The 20,488-nt window shown below is 36.3% G+C and overlaps 2 protein-coding genes across 3 annotated transcripts; one reads left to right on the top strand and one right to left on the bottom strand.

Moving 5' to 3' along the window:
* Window positions 1-337: 337 nt before the first annotated feature.
* klhdc10 (kelch domain containing 10) lies at window positions 338-6,895 on the bottom strand. The gene is made up of 9 exons (XM_015391609.1): window positions 6,635-6,895; window positions 4,139-4,360; window positions 3,888-4,042; window positions 3,604-3,752; window positions 3,400-3,484; window positions 3,256-3,322; window positions 2,990-3,037; window positions 2,757-2,896; window positions 338-1,926 (listed from the first exon to the last, which is right to left on the bottom strand). The coding sequence occupies exons 1-9, from the start codon at window positions 6,723-6,725 to the stop codon at window positions 1,717-1,719; spliced, it is 1,167 nt and encodes a 388-aa protein (XP_015247095.1). The 5' UTR covers window positions 6,726-6,895; the 3' UTR covers window positions 338-1,716.
* Window positions 6,896-8,785: 1,890 nt separating this feature from the next.
* zc3hc1 (zinc finger, C3HC-type containing 1) lies at window positions 8,786-16,270 on the top strand. 2 transcript variants are annotated; one of them, XM_015391608.1, is made up of 10 exons: window positions 8,786-8,925; window positions 10,016-10,118; window positions 10,275-10,420; window positions 10,536-10,619; window positions 10,700-10,827; window positions 10,929-11,068; window positions 11,149-11,413; window positions 14,045-14,245; window positions 14,528-14,740; window positions 14,823-16,270. In XM_015391608.1, the coding sequence occupies exons 2-10, from the start codon at window positions 10,084-10,086 to the stop codon at window positions 14,898-14,900; spliced, it is 1,290 nt and encodes a 429-aa protein (XP_015247094.1). In that variant the 5' UTR covers window positions 8,786-8,925; window positions 10,016-10,083; the 3' UTR covers window positions 14,901-16,270. The 2 variants fall into 2 exon arrangements, with proteins under 2 accessions (XP_015247094.1, XP_015247093.1); XM_015391607.1 differs by having other exon boundaries at window positions 8,790-8,925; window positions 10,270-10,420; window positions 14,823-16,266.
* Window positions 16,271-20,488: the final 4,218 nt, after the last annotated feature.

The raw sequence follows: 20,488 nt of genomic DNA, 5'->3' as shown, positions 1-20,488 counted from the left end.
GTGATATGGTTACATAAGGCTGCCCTATGTGCTCGTCCCCATTTTAACTATCTTTTAAGTTTCAAATATTCTTTTGGAAAGTAAGTTTGTATGAATAATGCAAACAGCAACTTTAAACATCGTGCACGAGGAGAAATGGGCTTGTGGATGCTCTCACGCATGTTTAATAGGCGTTCCCTCTCAGGAGTGGGTACAAGGTTGTGCAAGTGCATCTTTTTTTAAGTGGAGAGGGTGGGTTTTTTCAAAAATCCTCCACTATACCTTTTAAACCAGGGGAGAATATGGATTGTAAGGTTACTGTTAATCATGCTAAACAAGCCATTGACATCGAGAACCAAACTATTTAGACAATACCTTTATTCACAACTGACAATGTTCATAAAATTTGACTGTACAACATATTAGTGAACCTTCAATTTTGTCTTTACAAGTAAAGATAATTTAAAAAGCAGGTACATGCACCATGCATTAAAGAATCTGGGAACACAGGGTAGAAATTAAAATAAGTGCAGAATTCATGCACTGGCACGGGTCAAACAAAAATTAAAGATGACAAAAGATATTTGGCATCATTTGAATAAACCTTTAAAAAAAAAATGTCTCAATTCTTTTAGTACAGCATGTTGCAGCGGATTTAGTTAGTGGGCTTATTAGAAGGGAAAGGGACACGTTTTTAAAATGAAACATTGCATGAACTGGAATATTTAAAAGGGGCTCATGCAGAAATCTTACATCTGTGGAATAAGTCTTTGGAGAAGGCACTGCAGGATAAACAAATATGCTACTGAAGCAGATCCCAGTGCAAAGCCATTATACATAAGAGGAAGTAAAAGTATCAATCATTGAACTAAAAGCATAGAGCACCCAATTCACAGTGACATATAGTGGTTTTTACAATTAAATCTAGAAAGTGATGCTTTTTGGAATTAACCTTAAGTTTGTTTCATGATTATGCTATAAAAATAAAAATACATGGACAAATCAAGTTGTAAATGGTCTTGGCGATGAAGAATACCCATTGTCTCCACAGGTTTTAGGCAATTAACCATAAATCTAAGACATTTCCAAGGCAGGAGGAAAGGTTTCCTTATTTGGCCATCTTTTGCAAACTTGGAGGCCAAAATGCACGACTGTTACTCTATTTGACAACTCTCAGCAAAGAACGTCCCCTCTGGTGAGAGGACAAAAACAAGATGGTATCAATGGAACTTTGTTAAATAGCCAAACCAATGCATTTCATCTTTAGACTGAAATAAACGGTGAAGAGTTAATTAAATAAGACAAATAACACCATGGGACAAATGTGCAAATGGCAACATCAGTTCATGATGAAGGGAAAGACACCAGCAAAGTCCTTGAAATAAATATACATCCATTAATATTCTTGCTCTGCATTTATAAAATATCTGTAGCAATTTTGGAGAAATTAGAGTAAAATTTTCTTTTTTCACATGGTATTTTTTACTTTTTCGCAATATGTCAGTTTGAAAGATGATGCCCAGAATCCAAACGCTAGAACGATGCAGTGATGGCGCAGGGATTCAAGTAAAATCCATAAAATATATCCCAAAAATATTTACGCTCAATGCCATATCTAGAAAAAAAAAAAAAAGAAAGAAAAGAAGTGGACATAAAAAAGGCATCCCAATGTTTTTGGTTTTAAGGCAGGGCTACATCAGGCATCATCCAGTGTCCTGCTGGGAGTTTTTTTTCTGCCTATTTCATGCGTTCTACGAGCTCCTCCGTCAGGCCCAGGTTATACAGGTGAAAGGTGGGAAGAGAAGTCAGATGGGGGAAGGCCTTGAGAAGCTTCTCCCAGCACAGCTCCAGCAGGCTGGGCACAGTCAGCCAGATCTTGAACAGAGAGCCCGTTCTCTTGTTCTCGTGGATGTTCACCACACCCCCGTGAATGTACATGCAGCCAGCCTGAAAAGAACGACAAAAGCTGTACTTTATGGATCGACATAAACCGGAGCTTCACCTCATTCACCAGCTAACAGCTTCTAGGGGAAGATTCTTTGGTCATAAATGCATAATAATTGCCACAATTAAGTTCTACCAAAGGCTCAATTAAAAACATGAACTGAAGATCACAATGCATCGCATAAATCCTAACTTTGGCTGGTTCAGCAGCACAACAATCACACAAATGTATGTAAAAAAAACGTATAACCACTTCTAATCAGTTCTACATGATATTGTATTACCTAGAAAGGAAAGATAACATTTTTGATAATTATAGATATTTTTCTATCTATTTGATCAATTTATTGCCTCCTCGTTTAAGTAGGCTTTATATTATGAAACTATTTAAAGAATTCTGAATCCTTTGGTTTTTGCCAGGATGTTGTGAATTTTAGTGTATTGTTTCTCTGTAATTTCCTAAGTGCATTTATCCAATTAATCTAAGCATGTTGGAGCACTAATGTGTGACTGAGGTCTGAGTCAATAAATGAACAGGTGTCTACCCGGTTTTTGCTCAAAGTTCCCTCAGGCTACCTCAGAAAGGTTTAGATAAATGATTAAAAGTTAAATATTAAGAGAACATTCCTACCCATAAGAATGTGTGACACCTTTAGACTGAAACTATTTATTTTATCCAAATATTATTCTGTCATTATGAACTATTATTCGATATTTATTTAAATTGCCCTCATATTAGGAAACCCATCAAGTTTTTTTTTTGAGCGCTCCAACATACGAGAGTAAAGGATACATGCGTTACATGAGCAACTAAAAACAGAGAGGATACTAACTGGAGTGACAGCAGCACAGTGAAAGTATGCTGGCTCAGGCATCTCTGCTGGTAGTTTGCTCCACTGGAAAGTTTGCAGGTTTAGCTTCCACAGATCAGCTAGTATCAGCTCCCCATTGTAGCCTCCACAGATAAACACATCTAGAGCAGCGGGAAAAAAATTCACACAATTATAGATTAGTCTGGAAGCTAATAAAAAGCAGGCAGATATTTCTTAGTTATGATCAGTCTCACCATTACGTATTTGTACACAGCTATGGCATCGTCGAGGAGCGGGGTATCCTGTCAAAAGAGTGACGGTTCTACATTTATTAAGATGTTCTATTGAGTGTCTTGTAAGTATTAACTCCCTGTTGCATTTTTTTTTTTGATGATTTGTCACTTTTTAACCCACAGAATGGAGCATTAATCATTTGAAGCAGCCATTTTGGAAAAATATAGTTTACTTTCCAAAGCACTAATTAGAAAAAAGCAGGATGAATTATGGACATCATACAGACCTATTTTCTCATGAGGTTTCGTTGTGATTTCCTCCCAAGAGTTTGTCTCCAGATTGTAAGCGTGCATCTATAAAATGGAAACACAAAACATTAACCAAAATGTGATATTTTGATATTGACTTTAATGACATAGCAGAGCAGTACCCTGTCCAGAGGATATGATGTCCAGGAAGTTCCACCTCCCAGAATATAGATCCTCTGTCCATCGTGTGCTATTTCATGTCTGTATCTGTGACACACAGTGAGAGGAAGTCAACTCAAACAGATTTTGAAGCAGAAAAAATAATATACAAATATATCCTCAACAAATTAACTACTGTAATCCTTTTGTTATTTGCAACACTGGACCTTTCTTCAGGCAGGTCGTCAGGCGGGTTGTTGGGTTTGAGGTGGATCCATTCCCTGGTGGTCAGGTCCAGTCTGTGCAGGTCTGTGCTGTAGATGTAGCCCGTCGTTCCACCAAATACATATAGGAACCCATTTATAATGACCATTGCCTGAAAAGGAGTAATCTGAATGAGAATGCTGCTACAGAGGCTGAAAGTTGAGGCAAAGCAGGAAATACTGAGAGAGATTTAAAAAAATGTCTTAACTTGCAAAGTAAAAAAAAAGGAATTGAATTCTTCAGCTACCTGTCCGTATATTCGGTTTGGCTTCTTCCCTCGACAGTTGAGCAGCGACCATCGCTTGTACTTCACATTACAGACGTGAACGTCATTGCCATTATTTTCCCCAAAGGGGATCCCTGTGCCTCCGAACACCAGAAGGTTGTTACCGTGCAAAACAGCTGGAGGGAAACAGCACAACACACGAAAAATCATCACTTACTGTAAATTAAAGGTATAGAAATCTAAAAAGCGGGAAACATATACAGATGTTTCACCTGACATAGATGCCAACTCAGTCGGCATGTACCCCTCCGTTCGAATTTGCTGCCAGCAGCCAGTGGCAAAATGGTACCGCCAAAGCTCCCTGAATAGAGGATAGTCTTCATTTTCTGAGCCTCCTGACTCATCATAGTCGGGGTTGTAACCCCCGAACACATACAGGTTAGTGTTGTCAGCCACACAGCGATGCCCACTGCGAGCAGGAGGAGTTGGAGGACCTGGAAGTAGAGGAGCCAATTTGTCACAAGAGAGACATACTACAGCCTCACTTTTGCATTTATTAATAATATCTAATTGGACTTTATGTATAAACTATTGAAAGCGGGACAATTGGATGCAAAGTTCAGTGGCGAGTATGGAAAACAGCTCACTGCATTATGAATATCTGCATCTGCTAGTCATAAAGATTATTAAAAGCATGATGGAGCTTTAGAGCAGTTTAGTGATAGCATGCGATTAAATCTGCTGTATAAAAAGTAATTGTAAATGCATTAAAAACTAAAGCTCGACTGATTATTCTGACATCAGTCCAACCGATCCCTGGTATGTGCTGACAATTTTTTAGGCTGATTTTTATTTATTTTTTTAAGCTGATAATGTTTTTTTTCCTCCTTTTGCAGGAAATAAGAGACATAATCATAACAGATGTTACTTAAGTTTCAATTTAAACAACAAGAACCCTCTTAATACATTAAGACAAACATTAAAAATGAGAAGCTGAACTGTTGAGGAAACTCTAAATGATGTGACAGACTTCGCATCACACTGAAACCACAGCAAACCAAAACACTGCATATATTATACCATATATTTAATGCTCTGAACTTCCATATTAATGTGTTTCTGCACCATGTCTTTTTCTCCCACATTGTTTACATTTGATCACTGCTGCATTTTAAGTAATGGAAATGTCAAAATGACAATAAAAGTTGTCTAAGTCTAAGAATAGCATCGGAGGCATGACTTTTTGAATGCACGTATTGGCGGATGCCAATACAAGAAAAAAGAAAAACACACATGCATAAATACCAGTCAAAAATATTAGACAGCCAACATATGAATCTATCTCTATAATGGGAGGGAAGAATGTTGACACTAGACCTGATACAATAAATCTGATTAATCGTAATTAATCCATTATGGGAAATAATCATTAACTAATTAAGTAAACGATTAATTGTTAAATGGAGCATAGAGATTGTAAAACATGCCTTTAGCTGACAGAGCGACCCACTTAGAGCAACAGTTATATCAAAATTGTAAAAGAATAAACATTTTGCATTTAAGATTAAAAAACTCAATTTTTGTTTCACTTGGTTTAATTTTGCAAAAGGAACCTTTGGTTATCTGATTATTAATCGAAAAAATAATCGACAGATTAATCGATTCGCTATATAATCATTAGTTGCAGAACTAGTTGAAACACTGAAATATAAAATACCCAAACTGGATAGGAGGAGGTGATAGGAAGAGGGACAAATGTCAGCACCCCTCTCTGTGGGCATCTTATGCAAATCATTACCTATTGCCTCTCATGTGCAATATTCTTCTATCTCCCTGTGCAATAACACATGCAAACTACTGTGGAGTTTTGACTTCTTTTATAAGGTCAGTACATTTCTGCAGAGCAAGTGCATAATCCAAGTCAGCTACTATGTAGTCTTCCATTAGCTGTCTACAGTGCAGATATTTTTATATATAAGTGATATTTCTTTTATTATGCTTTTTTTTTACTATATAAACTCTTTTTATATTATAGTCTGTCCTATTTTTATCTTTAATGGCATCTTGCTTTAACTCTTTATGCTCTATATAAGCTACTGGAACCAAAATTTTACCTGAAGGATTAACCTCAAAAGACAAACAAAGTTGAATCTAAGTCAAGTTTTTCCTTTTTACTTAAAATCAAATAATTGATTCACTACTATGCATTGAATTTACTAAGGTTAATCCTTATCTGATATATTACCCTATGTTGGGTGATTGGAACATTTCCATTAAGAAAAAAGGAAAAAAATAAGTCTTGTAAGGAGGAAAATAATTGTCCATAACAATAGATGTTGGCATAAAGAAGATTAAACTCTCTCACGTCATAAATGTCGAGCCAACTATTAAAAAATTCAGTTTGAAGTCAAAATTTCAATCCAACAAATTAAAAACGTCCCGCAGCAGGTTTAGATTGTACAGTTTAGACTAGTTTTTCATTATGTTTGTCAAACATACAAATGCTGCTGCAAGGCAACTGCAAGAGAAACTCAGAAGCTTTAAACTTTATATTTACCAAGGTGATGTTAGCCATTATGAAAAAATAACAACATAAAAAACACACATTGCCCTGCTGCAGTTACTACAGCACACATCTGAATGATCTCTATTTAAATGTAAGGAGTTAGCATGATCTTATCACTTATTTCAGGACATCCTGGTGAGGTAATGTGAGTGAGAATAAAACAGTGTCGATGATTTGAACGGTTTTGTTGTTGTTGACCGACCTGCTAATGTTCCTCTGTGCGGCGGCCTGCCTGTCAGTTTCTCAAATTTATTCAGCTGCTTAAAACTGTCAGCGCTTCCGACGTCCGACATCTTTCGTCTCCGTCTTCTCCCTCTGCGCCCCAGACCCTTTAGGTGTCACGTGGAAAAAATGCAACGACTACTAAATCGAACAAGCCTCATTTCGCATTTCAGGCTATTTCGTAGCCATCTGACAATTTTTCTTTTCGCCTCACCGGTGATGACACCCTTCTACTTCTGCTGATTCACGGCGACTGGCTGTAGAGAATCAACCTGAAGTCGTATTTAGCGCCACCTGCCGTTTGGGCTGATGAATGAAGGCGAAAATGATCTAATTGAGTAGGTCTAACCTGCACATTTTCCATTTTGCAGAGGCAACCTAGTAGTTCGGAAGAGGATTAGGGCCACTGAATAAAAAATAAAATAAGGTTAACTGATTTTTAAATTTTATTTCAGTTTAATATGGGAAAAAATACGAATTCTAATCTCAGAAGTCTGACTTCTTTTCTCAGAATTCTGACTTCTTTTCTCAGAATTCTGGCTTTAATCAAGCCATAGCCATGTCTGTTTTAGAGACTAGTTCTCTTGTTTTAATCACCTTCTGCTCTTCCATTAATGAAATATTATAACCAGGGACCCCTCGGGCACGTAAAAAGTCGCCTAATTCCATCATTTTCCTCCAACGTGTTACTGGCCCTCCCAAACAACTCACATCTTTGTCACAGAAGCTGAGTGCTCCCACATCATTCCTTCATGGTGCCCACCTACATTAAGATCCAAAATTCTGAGATTAAATTCAGAATTCTGACTTAGATTCCCATATTAAACTGAAATAATATTTAAAATTCAGTTCACTTTTTTTTTGGGTGGCCCTTATCCTCTTCCGTATTGTAAGGTACATCTGCAAAATGAATAATTCGCTACTCTATAGTTTTTAGGGATATTTGTCACCTCTGCTAAGTTTTGTCTTAAAAAAAATCTGAATAAGATTTGTTAAGAACTGCTACCGGTATATGTTTTAAAGTGGCTTTTTTAGTAAGTCGTGTTAAAAGGATTTAACTTTTTATTTATGATACATCTTGTAAAACAAATTATTTTATACTATATTATATAATAACTATGTTATTTCATTGTAGAATAATGTATAACATATATTAGTAGATTTTCTTTTGTTCATCTTTTGTTCACCTCAGTTATTCAATTAAAAATTCTACCCAGAAATATTTTATTAATCCCAAATGTATATTAAATGTTGAAGTAAATCAAACAGTTTGTATAAAACTGAAGACACTCACTTGTTGCTTAACAATTTTTTTTTTGAAGAGGATGATCACTGTTATTCATAATTTTCTTTGCTTTATGAAAAATTATTCAATGTGAAATCATCTCAAGAGGATTTCGATGAGTTCCTAGAACAGAGCTTACCTCCTTTATAATGTTGTTGAGCTTTTAAGCAATTTTCTACATGTCAACATCTAGACATGTCAACATAGATGAAGGTCTATTGACTGATCTAAGTGCTAAAAAATTTCCACAATTGAACTGATTATGCATAGTTTTCTCTAATAAAGAATGCTTTATTTATTTTTAGTTTATCTATTTATTTATTTTTTCTGCTCTTTTACAAGGAAATTGTGTTTTTAATTACTTAATCTAGGGATTTAGGCTTAAACAACTATTATATTGTCATTTTGTATACACAGTGTATACAAATCAAAATTTGGTTTTGTACAGCTTTCATGATATTTCCATTCCTTAAAGTGATGCAGTGATCAAATGTAAACAGTGTGGGAGAAAAAAAAGACATTGTGCAAAAAAAAACAAAAACGCATTGATATGGAAGTTCAGGGCATCAAATATATATACGGTGCAAACATGCAGTGTTTTGATTTGGTGTGGTCAGTGTGAATTTATTATCTAAAGCTGTAAATATGCCTTTTCCCTATGAAATGTTTTGCTTGAGAAAACCTGACAATACAGGTATTTATGAAAGTTTTATGAAAACTGTAAAAGGTAAATAAGAGTGTGGCTTAAATGTATTTCACCTACTACCATATGTTTGATGGGTTTGGTTGTTGAACAGTAGGAACCAATTTTCTTAGTTCCTAGTTTCCGGAGGAGACTATTTAGAGCGGACCATGGCGACGGACGGAGGGATCCGTGGAGAGAGAATTGGTATTTCTAACCAAAATAAGTCCAGCCTGACTTCTCCAGAAAAAGTCCGTGAAATTCTCAATGAGGGGGTTTCTGCAGTGGACTCCGACTGCAATAGGTGAACAATGCGACCAAACACGCGTTCTTCTTTTAAGGGTTAAACGCTAGCCGAGCAGCTCACGGTAGCCGCTGCTCCTCTTTAGCTTTGCTTTGGTTGAGATGAGCATGAGCATACAGCCATGCCCTCTAGCTGTTAAACATTTCTGCTGAACAATTTCAAAAATCCTTCATTTAACAAGGAAAATAATTTAAAAATGAATACCTTTTAAGAGGGTCTTGGTCAAAATTTAAATTTTATGTTAAAATGTTGCAGAATTGTTTCTCTATATTTGAATATCCATCTATTTAATAGTTCATCTGTTAATGTGCTTTTTGGTCGTCCTGTTATCCATCCATCCCTCTTTCCACTCATTTATATCATCCTGCTGTTTTTTGATCCATAGTTTGATTGAATATCTCTCTCAGCCTTATCTGTTTGTATTTACTTCCTCCATTTATCTGTCTTTTCCCTCCTACTATCCATCTTTCTGTCCATTTATCCATACTTTTCTTTATTCTTCTGTCTGTCCCCACTTTCATCATTCCCATCAGTTCCATTCACCCATGTGTTAGCTGCCTTGTTTAAAGTTTCATTTGTTTCTTTATACTTCTTTTGTTATATACCAAAATTGAATTAAAAATGTCTTTAAAAAACGTGGGTGTTTAAGCTAGAGAAAATATCACATTTAAAAAAAGAAAACCATCACAGGAACCCTCTTAATATCCACCTAATTTCTGGAAAAGTCCCCTATTTTTCATCCCCAAATAGAAAAGTAAATAACTGAGGAACTGTAAGCCCAACTTACATGTGTGATACATCATTTGAACATGATGTTATATCTCTGTTAATTGTGCTTTGGTACTCACTATGTCCATAAAATGAACTAGGTGGTTGAATTGTGGAGAATCTAAGCTTTCCAACGATGTCTAACTTGTCTATATTGGTAAACATTTTACCATTGTAATTAATTTGAATGCATTCTGAGTTATTTGTAAACACATCTCCTATAAAATGAGATATTAATGGGATATTTGCTCTGTTCCTTTGAAGGAAAACATATTTTTTTGCTGATTATGTCTGAAATCAATGTGTATTTCTGTACTTTCAGCAAACAAGGAGATACAAACAATCTGGAAGTAAAAAGCAACCCCCTAGCACCCTGTGAGACTACAAACCATGAAGCTTTTTTCTCCAGAGTGGAGTCATATTCAATATCCTTTTCTTATTGCATGTTCTTTTAGGTAGTTCTCAGCTAATAGATGTTTTTTACTGTTTAATTCATCCTAACAATAGCAGGATTTCTGTTTTTTTTTTATTTAAAATACTGTAATCCATAGAGTGTAATTCTCCTTAGCATTGTACTGTATGAAATGGGCAGCCAAGCCACACATACTGTCACCTCTGATGTGTGCCAGATATGGTTGGGTCAATGTTGGTAATGACATGCTAAAGTGCTCCAGCTGCCAGGCTTTCCTTTGTGCATCCCTACAACCATCTTTAGACTTCGAAAAATGTAAGCAGAACTTCAAGCAAACAACTTTTTCCCGAGCTTGAGCTTTTTTAGTGTGGCCAGGATGAGGTTTATATTAAAGCAAAGTCAAGTTTTCTCTTTTTGATTTTTGTAATAGATAAAACTCGAGTTGCAGAAATATCGACGCAGCTTCAGACACAGCATGAAAAGTATTGCCCTTGGCCTGACTTTCCTTGTCCAGGTAGGAACAGCCGTTGAGCTACAGCTGATATAACAAAGGTGCAGTCTTCTTTTAATCACAATATATATTTGATTTCCTAGAGCGGTTCTGGTTGGTTTCGTCTTCTGAACCATCAGCACTTCTTACTGCCCTTCTGGAGCGCTTTCAGAGCACATGCATCCTGGCACAGCAGCTGCCAGCCATAAGTCCAGAGCTACTGAAGTCTATGGTAAACTTATGTGAATTGAAGCTAAATATCATTATCTATTTTCGATTATTCCGACATAATTGTTATCTGGTGAATTTTATTTTATTTATTTTTTCCGTTAGTCTCTCACTGAGGATGTTATCAGCATTGTGCTGCAGTTGATTGAGGAGGAACAGAAAAGAAAGGGAGGGACTCCATGCTCTGAACCTTTAGCTGTGCAGGTGTCTGCGTGCATTGTCTCTCTCTGTGGATGGGGAGCAAAGTAGGAGGAATTTTCTTCTACCCTGATGTGTTTGTGTATCCCACGGAAACGGTTACTAATACACTCTTTGCTCCGTTTAGCCCATCTCTGCATTCCATGAGCCTACCAACCCTCTCCTGCTCCTACTGTATGCGGAAGGTCGGCTTATGGAACTTCCATCAGATAGAAGGTGTGGCAGGTGACACAGAGACCCCACCAAACTCAGCAGGACCCTCTGGTTCCACAGCGGGGCCTGCGCCAGCAGCTACTGATGGGGATGTTTTTGGGACAGCCTCGCCCGCTCCAACTCCAACAACTCCATGTCGCATGAAGCTTAGGAGCCAGGACTCCACTCGCACTGACCAGGCAAGCTCAATGAAAGTGGAAATTTTTAGGGCTGCAACAACGAATCGATAAAATCGATAAAAATCGACTTTTAAAAGCGTTGGCAACGAATTTCATCATCGATTAGTTGTGTCGCGCGATTATTGCGTCATCCGCCGCGCCGTCATCACTGCCTCTTGACTGAAAGAGGAAGAAAAAAAAAAAAAAAAGGCAGAGCGAGTCAGCGCCGCAGGTGCAGTGTTGCCAACTCAGCGACTTTTCAGACCCCTCCAGCGACTATTTTTCAAAAAAGCGTTCTAGCGACAAATCTGGCGACTTTTTTTGGTGTCACTGGCGGCTTTTGGAGACTCTTACGTGAAAGCATGTATCGTTCCTACTCTGCCGTGGGGCGCCTCCCCCACCCCAACCGCGTTTTCCCGCAGGACTCCCTCTCAGCGCTGCAGTCAGCCTCAGCGTCCAGACTGCAAATGAAGCGCGCATGCACCGGGATTGATGGCGCAAATTGATCACAATAATTAAAATAGCCTGCGCTTTGTAAAGCGAAAAAAGTGATAACATGCAACTTTTTTCAAAAGAAATTAACATGGCACGGAACCACCATGTTTGTTTGGTTTTAAAGTGGGGAAACGTTACGTTAGTTTCTCAGGTAGCTCATCTGATGCTTTCCTTACCGTGTTAGTAGGTTACAGACAGGGATAAGGTTGGCTACTTATTTTACCTTTAATTTCATTTGAATTAGCTTAAGCAGCGTTTATATTTACTTCATAAATAAATTAACTTGCAAATTATGAGGGCAAGGCTTTTAAAGTTTAAATCTTCTGGCAAAGATAAAGTAAAGAAGATCCTGCAATTTATGGAAGTAAAGCAGAATAAAATCCAGCAAGATCAGTAATATGTCAATTAATTATCTGCCACATTCCCATGTAAATATCTGTCTTTGGAGGATGTGTGTTTTAGCACCCCTAGTTCTCTCATTTTTATTCCAAATACAATTTATAATTTGAATCACAGGGCTATTTTTATCTCTATGGTTCAGTATTTTCTCAAGTAGCAACTTTAACTGCTATACTTTCCTGTCTTAAAAGGCAGAACTCTTCTAGTCTAAAAAAACTAATTTGTTGAAATGGGGGGGCCTATTGTGTGAACCCCTTAGGGGCTTTTAAAAACAAAAATGTCTTTTTTTGCGCTTTATGAAACAAAGTACCCTATATTTTGTGGATGTACAGCTACATTTCTCATGTAAGTTTGCGTAGTTTTAACACAAACATTTATTTTTCATATTGCACCAGTACAGTTAAAGAGCAACCTGTACTTGTGTGCTTGTTTGTTCTGTCTAAAATGTTTATTTTGGAATAAAGAGGTTAATATAAAAAATATTTTTTGTCCGATTCATCGATTAATCGAAAAAATAATCGTCCGATTCATCGATTTTTAAAATAATCGTTAGTTGCAGCCCTAGAAATTTTAGAAACAGTCTTAGACTTCATCTATTTCCATATATTTTTCCCATCACATTGTAGGTACGTAGTGTTTTGTAACGTCCAGTACAGGTCTTCCTTGCTTTATTTAGCATTGTGCCTTTTAGAGTATTTTAGAATATTGTCTATATCAGCAGTTGACTTATTTAAAATAATGATGAACAGGCTTCTGCAGCACTCAGTGGCTTCTGAGGATGTCATGCAATCATTTGAATCAACAGAGTATCATCTTAAACATGATGGAAGTAATAAACATTCAACTTTGGTTTTGTACTGTATTCCTGCACGGATGCAGTTTTTCTTTGACTGAATGTTGCCTAAAAGCTGAATTTTTGCAGTATTTGTGTTCAAGAATCCATGTTGTACTGCTCCTGCTTTAACTGTTTATGACCGACCCATAACATGTCAGCCAATCATGTTGCAGTTTTATGGCGAGAAATATAGCTGTGACAAAAGCAACATCTGCCGAGCTCACAATTCGAACAAAAATAAACATGGAAGCTCAGGAGGACACACCCCTACAAGCTTAGGATGTACTTTCTCATGGTGTCTGCTGATATTTTATTTTAATCCCGACTTGCTTAAGCCAAACTTTAGTCCTAAGGCATTAGGTGACGCTACTTTCAATGAGCTCGAAAGGTTACATCTTCTTTGTCAGGAAACTAAAAGCCAGCAATATAATTATTTGTACTTAGGAGGTAAAATACAAATCTGTCTAGAAAAACATTAGAATTTATAATAAGAAACAAACAATTTCTTTATTTAGATTTTCTCAGACTTCTCGAGCTGTAGGACATGAAAACCAAATGTGTTTAGTTCTGGTCCTTTGAACACTGAGTAAGGAGACGTGTAGTGAGCGGATACATCTACTTGATAGCCAAATACCAGTCAGAGATATCATTTTTAAAACAAGAACCACAATGATTTGATCCATTTCGATGATATTGGTCAAGACTCATGCAAAGGCATTTTGATTAGAGCTGCCTGATATGTACTTTTGTTTCATAAGTTGGTTTAACAATTGGACTTAAATTTGGGTCTAACGACATCAAGGATTGTTGCTTCCTCTTTAGTCTGTTGTTGTCTAGTTGAAAACTTCAAACACTCTTTAAGCGCTTTAATTTCTTATCAGTTCTTTAAGCTCATTTTAAACTTGTTTTTGTGTTTGGTGCAGGATGAAGGAACTCCCTCTCCAGTGGCTCTGCGTGCCCGCAGCAGAGATTCACCTAGTCCAAGTGAAGAGCTGCCAAGTCCTTTAAGCAGAGGCAAGAGACCTGCGACCCGAAATCGAGGACAGGGGTTTGGCTCAGGGACTGATGGCGCTGCCCCTCTACACCCTCCAAAACGCCTGTGCCTCTCATCCGCTGGTGGTCCAGTAAGACTAAACGTCATTTCTAAGCATCATGTCCAACTGCTGCACTTTCTATACAGTGTTTTCCTCTTTGTTTATTTTTTTTTACAGTGTTCCTAGTCAGTAATGAATAATATAATTGGTTATGGGGAGTTTCCAGTTCCATATTTAAACTAAAAATGTGTTTATTAATTGTGATTTTATTTACACTTTTGGAAATCCTTTTCTTGAGGAAAAAAAAAACAGAACATTTTGGAAAATTATCACATATCTGATTAAAGACCTTTTATTTTTCTAAAACATTAGGGTGGTCCTCTGCCCAAGAGAGCCTTTGACCCCCTTACTCAACACAGAGACTGGTGTCCCTGGATCTCTGAGGGGAAGGAGAACATGGACCCAGAGGTGGCATCACCTGTAGTAACAACTTCAACAGTTAATCAGCAGGCCTGGAAAGCTGCTCTTGATCTCCTCATGCCCACAAAGAAGAATGCCAATGCACAAGGTGGCACACCAGCACAGGTAAGTGGAAAGCTCTGATCTTATGGTTTGTGGGGAGGAAAAATAGAACTGTTAACAGTATTTGTTTTTCTTTTCCTGCTAGGGCCCTCGTGACAAGACTAAAGGAGTGTTTGCTATCCTCCGTCAGTGGCAGGTATCCTCCTCACCTCAGAACGTTTAGATCCAAAACCTGCCTATTTTTTTTTTTTTTTACTTTAGGTCACCAAAAGCTCCATCCCAGCATTTAAGGAGAATCATATATTACTGTATGTCACTCCTTATTGTTGAATTTGTTATAAATAAAGTGTTTGAGTTAGTGTTGATGTTTTAAAAAAGAAAGGATTCCTTGCGGTGTTACAAACATTTCACTTTTACTAACTGTACCATGCCTTGCTGTGTATTGATACTTGATAAACCATTTGCATTTTGTGACATTACAACCACACATTTTAATATGTTTTATTGGTCAATACATGACGATGAAGTAGATTATAAACGTGAAATGGAAGACAAATGTTGCATCCTAAATGGTGACTGAGTGAGAGGAGGGGTACCTTCTGGAGACGTTGCTAATCCAACACAGAGTGAGACAGAGACATGACAAACAACCATGCATGCACAAAGTCTAAATTAGAGGAATCGATTTAGTAAATCGTTTTGTTTTTGGAGTTGGAAGGAAAGCTGGGGAGAGAAAGATATGCACTAGGAGAGCATGCAAATTCATTCAGAACGACCCCTAAAATGAAACTAAATAAATTCCCGTTACACTTAGATTTTTATTCTTCACTCTTTTGAAAGTAATGCATTTTAGTTTTACAATAATTCTCTGCTTTGTGACGTTTTGTCACTGAAAATAAACATTCAGCTTGTAGTTGTAATGTGAGCAAAGGGTGTGAATAAAAGGCATCGTGAAGCTGGATTGGTTTCTGCCGTGGTCTTAGTTTTGGAAGCTGAACCACCTTGAAGACCTGTCCATGTCATGTTTTTAGTGAAAATAGATGAATATCTTTTTGTGAGAAACAGCCATTTGGCATCAACACTGGGAAGAAGTTTTTTTTTAAAGAGCCTATATCTTGCAAAATAAACATACTTGGTATTTAAAATATGTTATGTTTTTCCTTCATCAAAATCTTCACAGTTGGAAGAACACAACTTCATTGCATTTTGACACCCATGTAGTTTTTAAGGCATTATTTTATCATAGATCTGTCTATAGATGACATTAAAAGGCTTTTTTTTTTTTAAGCATGATATAGGACCTTTAATGTGCTGTATAGCTGTTTGCTGGAATTGAATTGATCAACCTTATTAAAAGAACAGACTGTGAGCAACTTAGGTTTACGCTTTTCATACTTTTGGCTTTTTAAAAATGTTTGTCTTTTTTTAACATTTTCATTTTGACCTTTGTCTTCCTAGGCTTTCTGAAGGGAATTTAATAAAGTAGTTTTCTGAAAGGTTTGTTTCAAATTTAGTTTTTTGCTTGAAAATAAGTAAATATTTTTTGAAACATGACATACTGAATTGTAAATGCATCTGAAATAAAACCCCAAAATGTTTTTTTTTTGTGTTGTTTAAATTGCTGGTTCCCATAGTGTGACTTGGGGCCCCAATGAAGGTCACAAAATAAAACAAAGTAATGGAAGAAAAGGGCAATTGAAATGATTGTAGATTTTTAAAAGAATTTGAGTTCCAAAAGTTTGAAATAACTCTTTTTGTGATAGTGGCATATCGACTAGTTAAATAGTTTTTTTTCTAAACTGGATTTTAAAACACACATGTTTCTTATAATATAGGTCCTGTAAAAATATGTTTATTTCTAAAGATAATTTATCACTCATAAAGCTTATCGAGAGTTCAAGTCTATATAAGAGGCAGTCAAACATTTGAGAGAAGTTGGTCTTTAATAGGATTGGAGAGACTAAAACGAACACAGCAGCAGTCATGAAAACAACTAAACTATGTTAATATTTCTAAGGGGGAAAAACAAAATGGATCACCAGTGTTATGGGACACAATATTTGTTTGAAAAATATCTTTTCAGATTGATTGTAGGTTGTAATACTAAAAAATTAATATACAAAACAGGGCAGAAGTCTTATGGTCAGCACAAAAATGTGGAAGACTGCTGATTTGGCAGCCCTTGAGGAGAAAGTCACTGCAACTCTTCATAGTGAGGACGAGCTATGAAAGGTCGTTGCTAAAGAAGCTGGTAGAGTGCTGCTTCCAAGCACATTAAAATGTGAGTGGAAGCAAACAGTGAGGTCAGAAATGTACACAAGCAACAGGAATGAGCTTAGGGGGGTCATGGAGCGAGGTTGAGGAGGTTCTCAAGCAATGGATTTCAGCCAAGGTCACTGCTTCAAAAGCTGTAACACACAGACATTGTTTGTGATGAACCTTTTGCATTATGTTAAGCCATATATCAATCAAGGATAATGTTAAAGGTGCTTTACTTCAGCAAAGAATAAAAATTACAGAACGTTGTCTTGGTGGTCCTAAGTCCTCTTTTCAGATGAAATCTTAATTATAAATGTTATTTGGAAGTCGAGGTTCAAGAGTTGGGAGGAAGAGTTAAGAGGCACAAATTACTTGAGATCCAGCATGATGCTTTATTAGTCAAGGGTTATTTAGGAAGCTGTGTAACAGTTTTATTAAATCCAAAATCAGCACAGTGGTCTACAAGGAAATGTTTTAACTTTAATACAACTCAATTCAAAAATACGTTATCAATCCCAAATTTTCGATTCTGTTCATTTATATAGCGACAGTTCACAGCACGTCATTTAAAAGCACTTTACAGTTTACCGGATCATACAGTCAAATTGATTCAAAGTTTTCTATCTAAGGAAAACCAGTTGATTGCATTGACTCGAATGCAATCCCTCACACTAAGCTTGTAGCGACAGTGGAGAGGAAAAACTCCCTTTTAACAGGAAGTAACCTCCAGCAGAATCAGGCTCAGGCCCAAAGGAAAATTAAATTGCCTGTGACATATTTTACCGTCACATTTATGGTTGACGATTTATGGTTATGATGCCTCTCTATAGCTGCTGGAAATATTTTGTAACATGTTTACATTAACACTGGACTATGAAATAATAAAATTGTGTAAGAAATGTTTGCTTTAATGTGATGGGTCCGGTTTTCATTGAATAATTGTACATTTCTGTTACAACAGTTTAGAAATTGTATTTAGCTTGATTTTGAGCATTAAAATAACAGAGGGCTTTGTTTATTTGGGTATCATCAAAATGTAATCACGGTTACATACTCATAATACAATGCTTATTCTTTTTTTATTCATAGTCCAATTGGATTTAACTATTCAAGTGTATATATGATTAGTAAGGGATTATTTAAACTGGAGGTCTTCAACAGGGGGTAAACAGATAAATGGAGGCAGAAGATGTCTTTCAGGCATCAATGCACACATTCAGCGACACACAGGAGCTCTTTCAAGCTGGGCACCGTTTCATTCACAACACCTGTCCCATCAACAAGGAATCAGAATCGGAAATACTTTAATAATCCCAGGGAGAAATTACTTTGGTTACAATAATTCATATATAATAGAGTGACTATAGGACCAGTTTGATATAACACAATTTCATACAATATATATAATTAGGGGGTCCCTGCTCCATTTTGCCATCAGTTTGGAGGTCATTGGCCTCCTGGAAAATGTTGAAGACCCCCTGATTTAAATGATTACATCTACAGGGTGAGATTTTGAAATTGTTTGGACAGGAAACCTTTTTTAGGGTTAAATGAGGACAGGTGCAGCTATAGGTTGGAGGTTTTCAGAGGATTTAACTTAAAGTGGCAAAATGTGGAAATTTTATAAAACAGTAAACATTACTGATAACAATAAGTGGTCTGTAGTTATCTGGAACATTTTTCTCACAATATACATTTTTTTCTACATTCTGGTGATTTTAAGAGAAGGGAAGTAAAGAAGGGAAGTAAAGCAGAACAACTTTGTTCATTAATTATTCTCTGCAGTTCAAGTAAATTAAACAATTGGAGGCTAATAAGCTATTACTGGATTACTGCCACTGATATAGAAACCAGTGGAAACTTCACTGTGTATGAATATTTGCTAATAGGCTAAAGATGAAACAGCTTCAATTGTTATGTTATTAGTTTTTCTTACAATAGTCAAAACAGCTAAACAATTCAGACCTTCTAGGAGGCTGTAGATTTTATAAAAAGTCCCCATGGAGACAGCACTTCTCTGGATGTTTCAGTTTGGAAGGTGTGATGGAAATTAAGTTTTTTAACATATTCAGTGGACCAAAATAAAGATAAATGAATAAGATATGTAATAATAAAAGAAAAACATCCCTGTGGTTTCTCCTCTATGAATCCAAGATGAATGAGTTGTTCTGCACATCCTCTCTGTATGTGGTTGGTCTTTTCTTGGGTGGCGGATCTTTTGAAACATAAAATGCAAAGGTTCCTTTTCTTTTTGTGGAGCTGGGTTTGAGAGGCAAACCTGGAAGCTTTAAGAATTAAAATATTTGTGTTGGTTTAATTACTCCTAAAAGCCAATGGGAGATTATTAAACTAGACTGAGTTGAGTTTTAATGTCTGTCATATTTTAGTGTGAGAAATTGGGAATATGGAGTGAGAGTGTGTGAAGACACTGAGATGGGTGAGTCTCACCCCCAATGGGTGAGAGTTGACAACCCTGCATCCCAATGGCGTAGATTTGATTTAAACTTTGGTAGGGACACAATTGGTCTGATGTCACTGGTCCTATGCAAATATATGCATGCTCATTTTTTTATGCTTGACGTGAAATCAGGGTGTATTTCTTTTAAAGAGAAAAAAGCAGCATTTGTTGCTACATTTACACAAATTTTATAAGCACTACACACACTAGATGCTGTTTATCAATGACTGAAGCTTAACTGGCTCTGATGAATGAGGAATTAGAACTTTTTTCCACTTTGAGAAGATTTGCATTTGAAATTACCAGCGACTAAGACAGTAGGTAAATCTGTGCCTATTTAACAGAATATAGTCTAAATATGTCTGCTATATGTGGATTAATACTTTTTTTTTAAGATATAGTATTGTGCAGAGGTAAACCCCACTCTTATCTTTTGAATGTTCTCTTTGTATCATGAAACAAAGTGAAATAATAGATTCAAGGGACGCCAAATGTATTGTATTTACATGTGCATTGGAACTAGAAAATGAACTGACATTCACTCTACACATCTAGGCTGTAGTTACTCTGTTTAATCCATTTCATGTATTTTATTTAGGGCTGAAACAATTCATTGGATAAATCAATTATTGAAATAATGTCAACAAATTTAGTAATCGATTAATCGTCAACTGGAGTATAAAGACTCTAAAACATGTCTTTAGCTCACAAAGCGACCCACTTGGAGCAGGAATTATACCAAAATTGTAAAAAAATAAATAAAGAAATAAACATTTTGCATTTTAGATAAAAAAAATGTTTTCGTCTATCAATATTCTCCATCCAGAACTCATGTACTGCTAAAACAACGCTGTATTGTAAATGATAAACTAATACTAATATAAACTAATGTATATAAATTATGTTGGTCACATGTAATTGTTGGTAAGGCAAGGCAATTTGTATAGCACAATTCAGTACACAGACAATGCAAAGTGCTTTACATGAATAAAATATATGAAAATAAAACAGAATCAAAGCAAGTAGGAAAAAAATTTGATTAAATAAAAAATGTAGAAACAAAAAAGAACATTAAAAACAGTTGGACTAAAGAA

This window comes from Cyprinodon variegatus, unplaced genomic scaffold, assembly GCF_000732505.1.
Source record: "Cyprinodon variegatus isolate N-32 unplaced genomic scaffold, C_variegatus-1.0 Scaffold552, whole genome shotgun sequence".
In the NCBI taxonomy this organism is placed as follows: Eukaryota; Metazoa; Chordata; class Actinopteri; order Cyprinodontiformes; family Cyprinodontidae; genus Cyprinodon; species Cyprinodon variegatus.
This window is presented reverse-complemented; position numbering and strand designations above follow the sequence as displayed.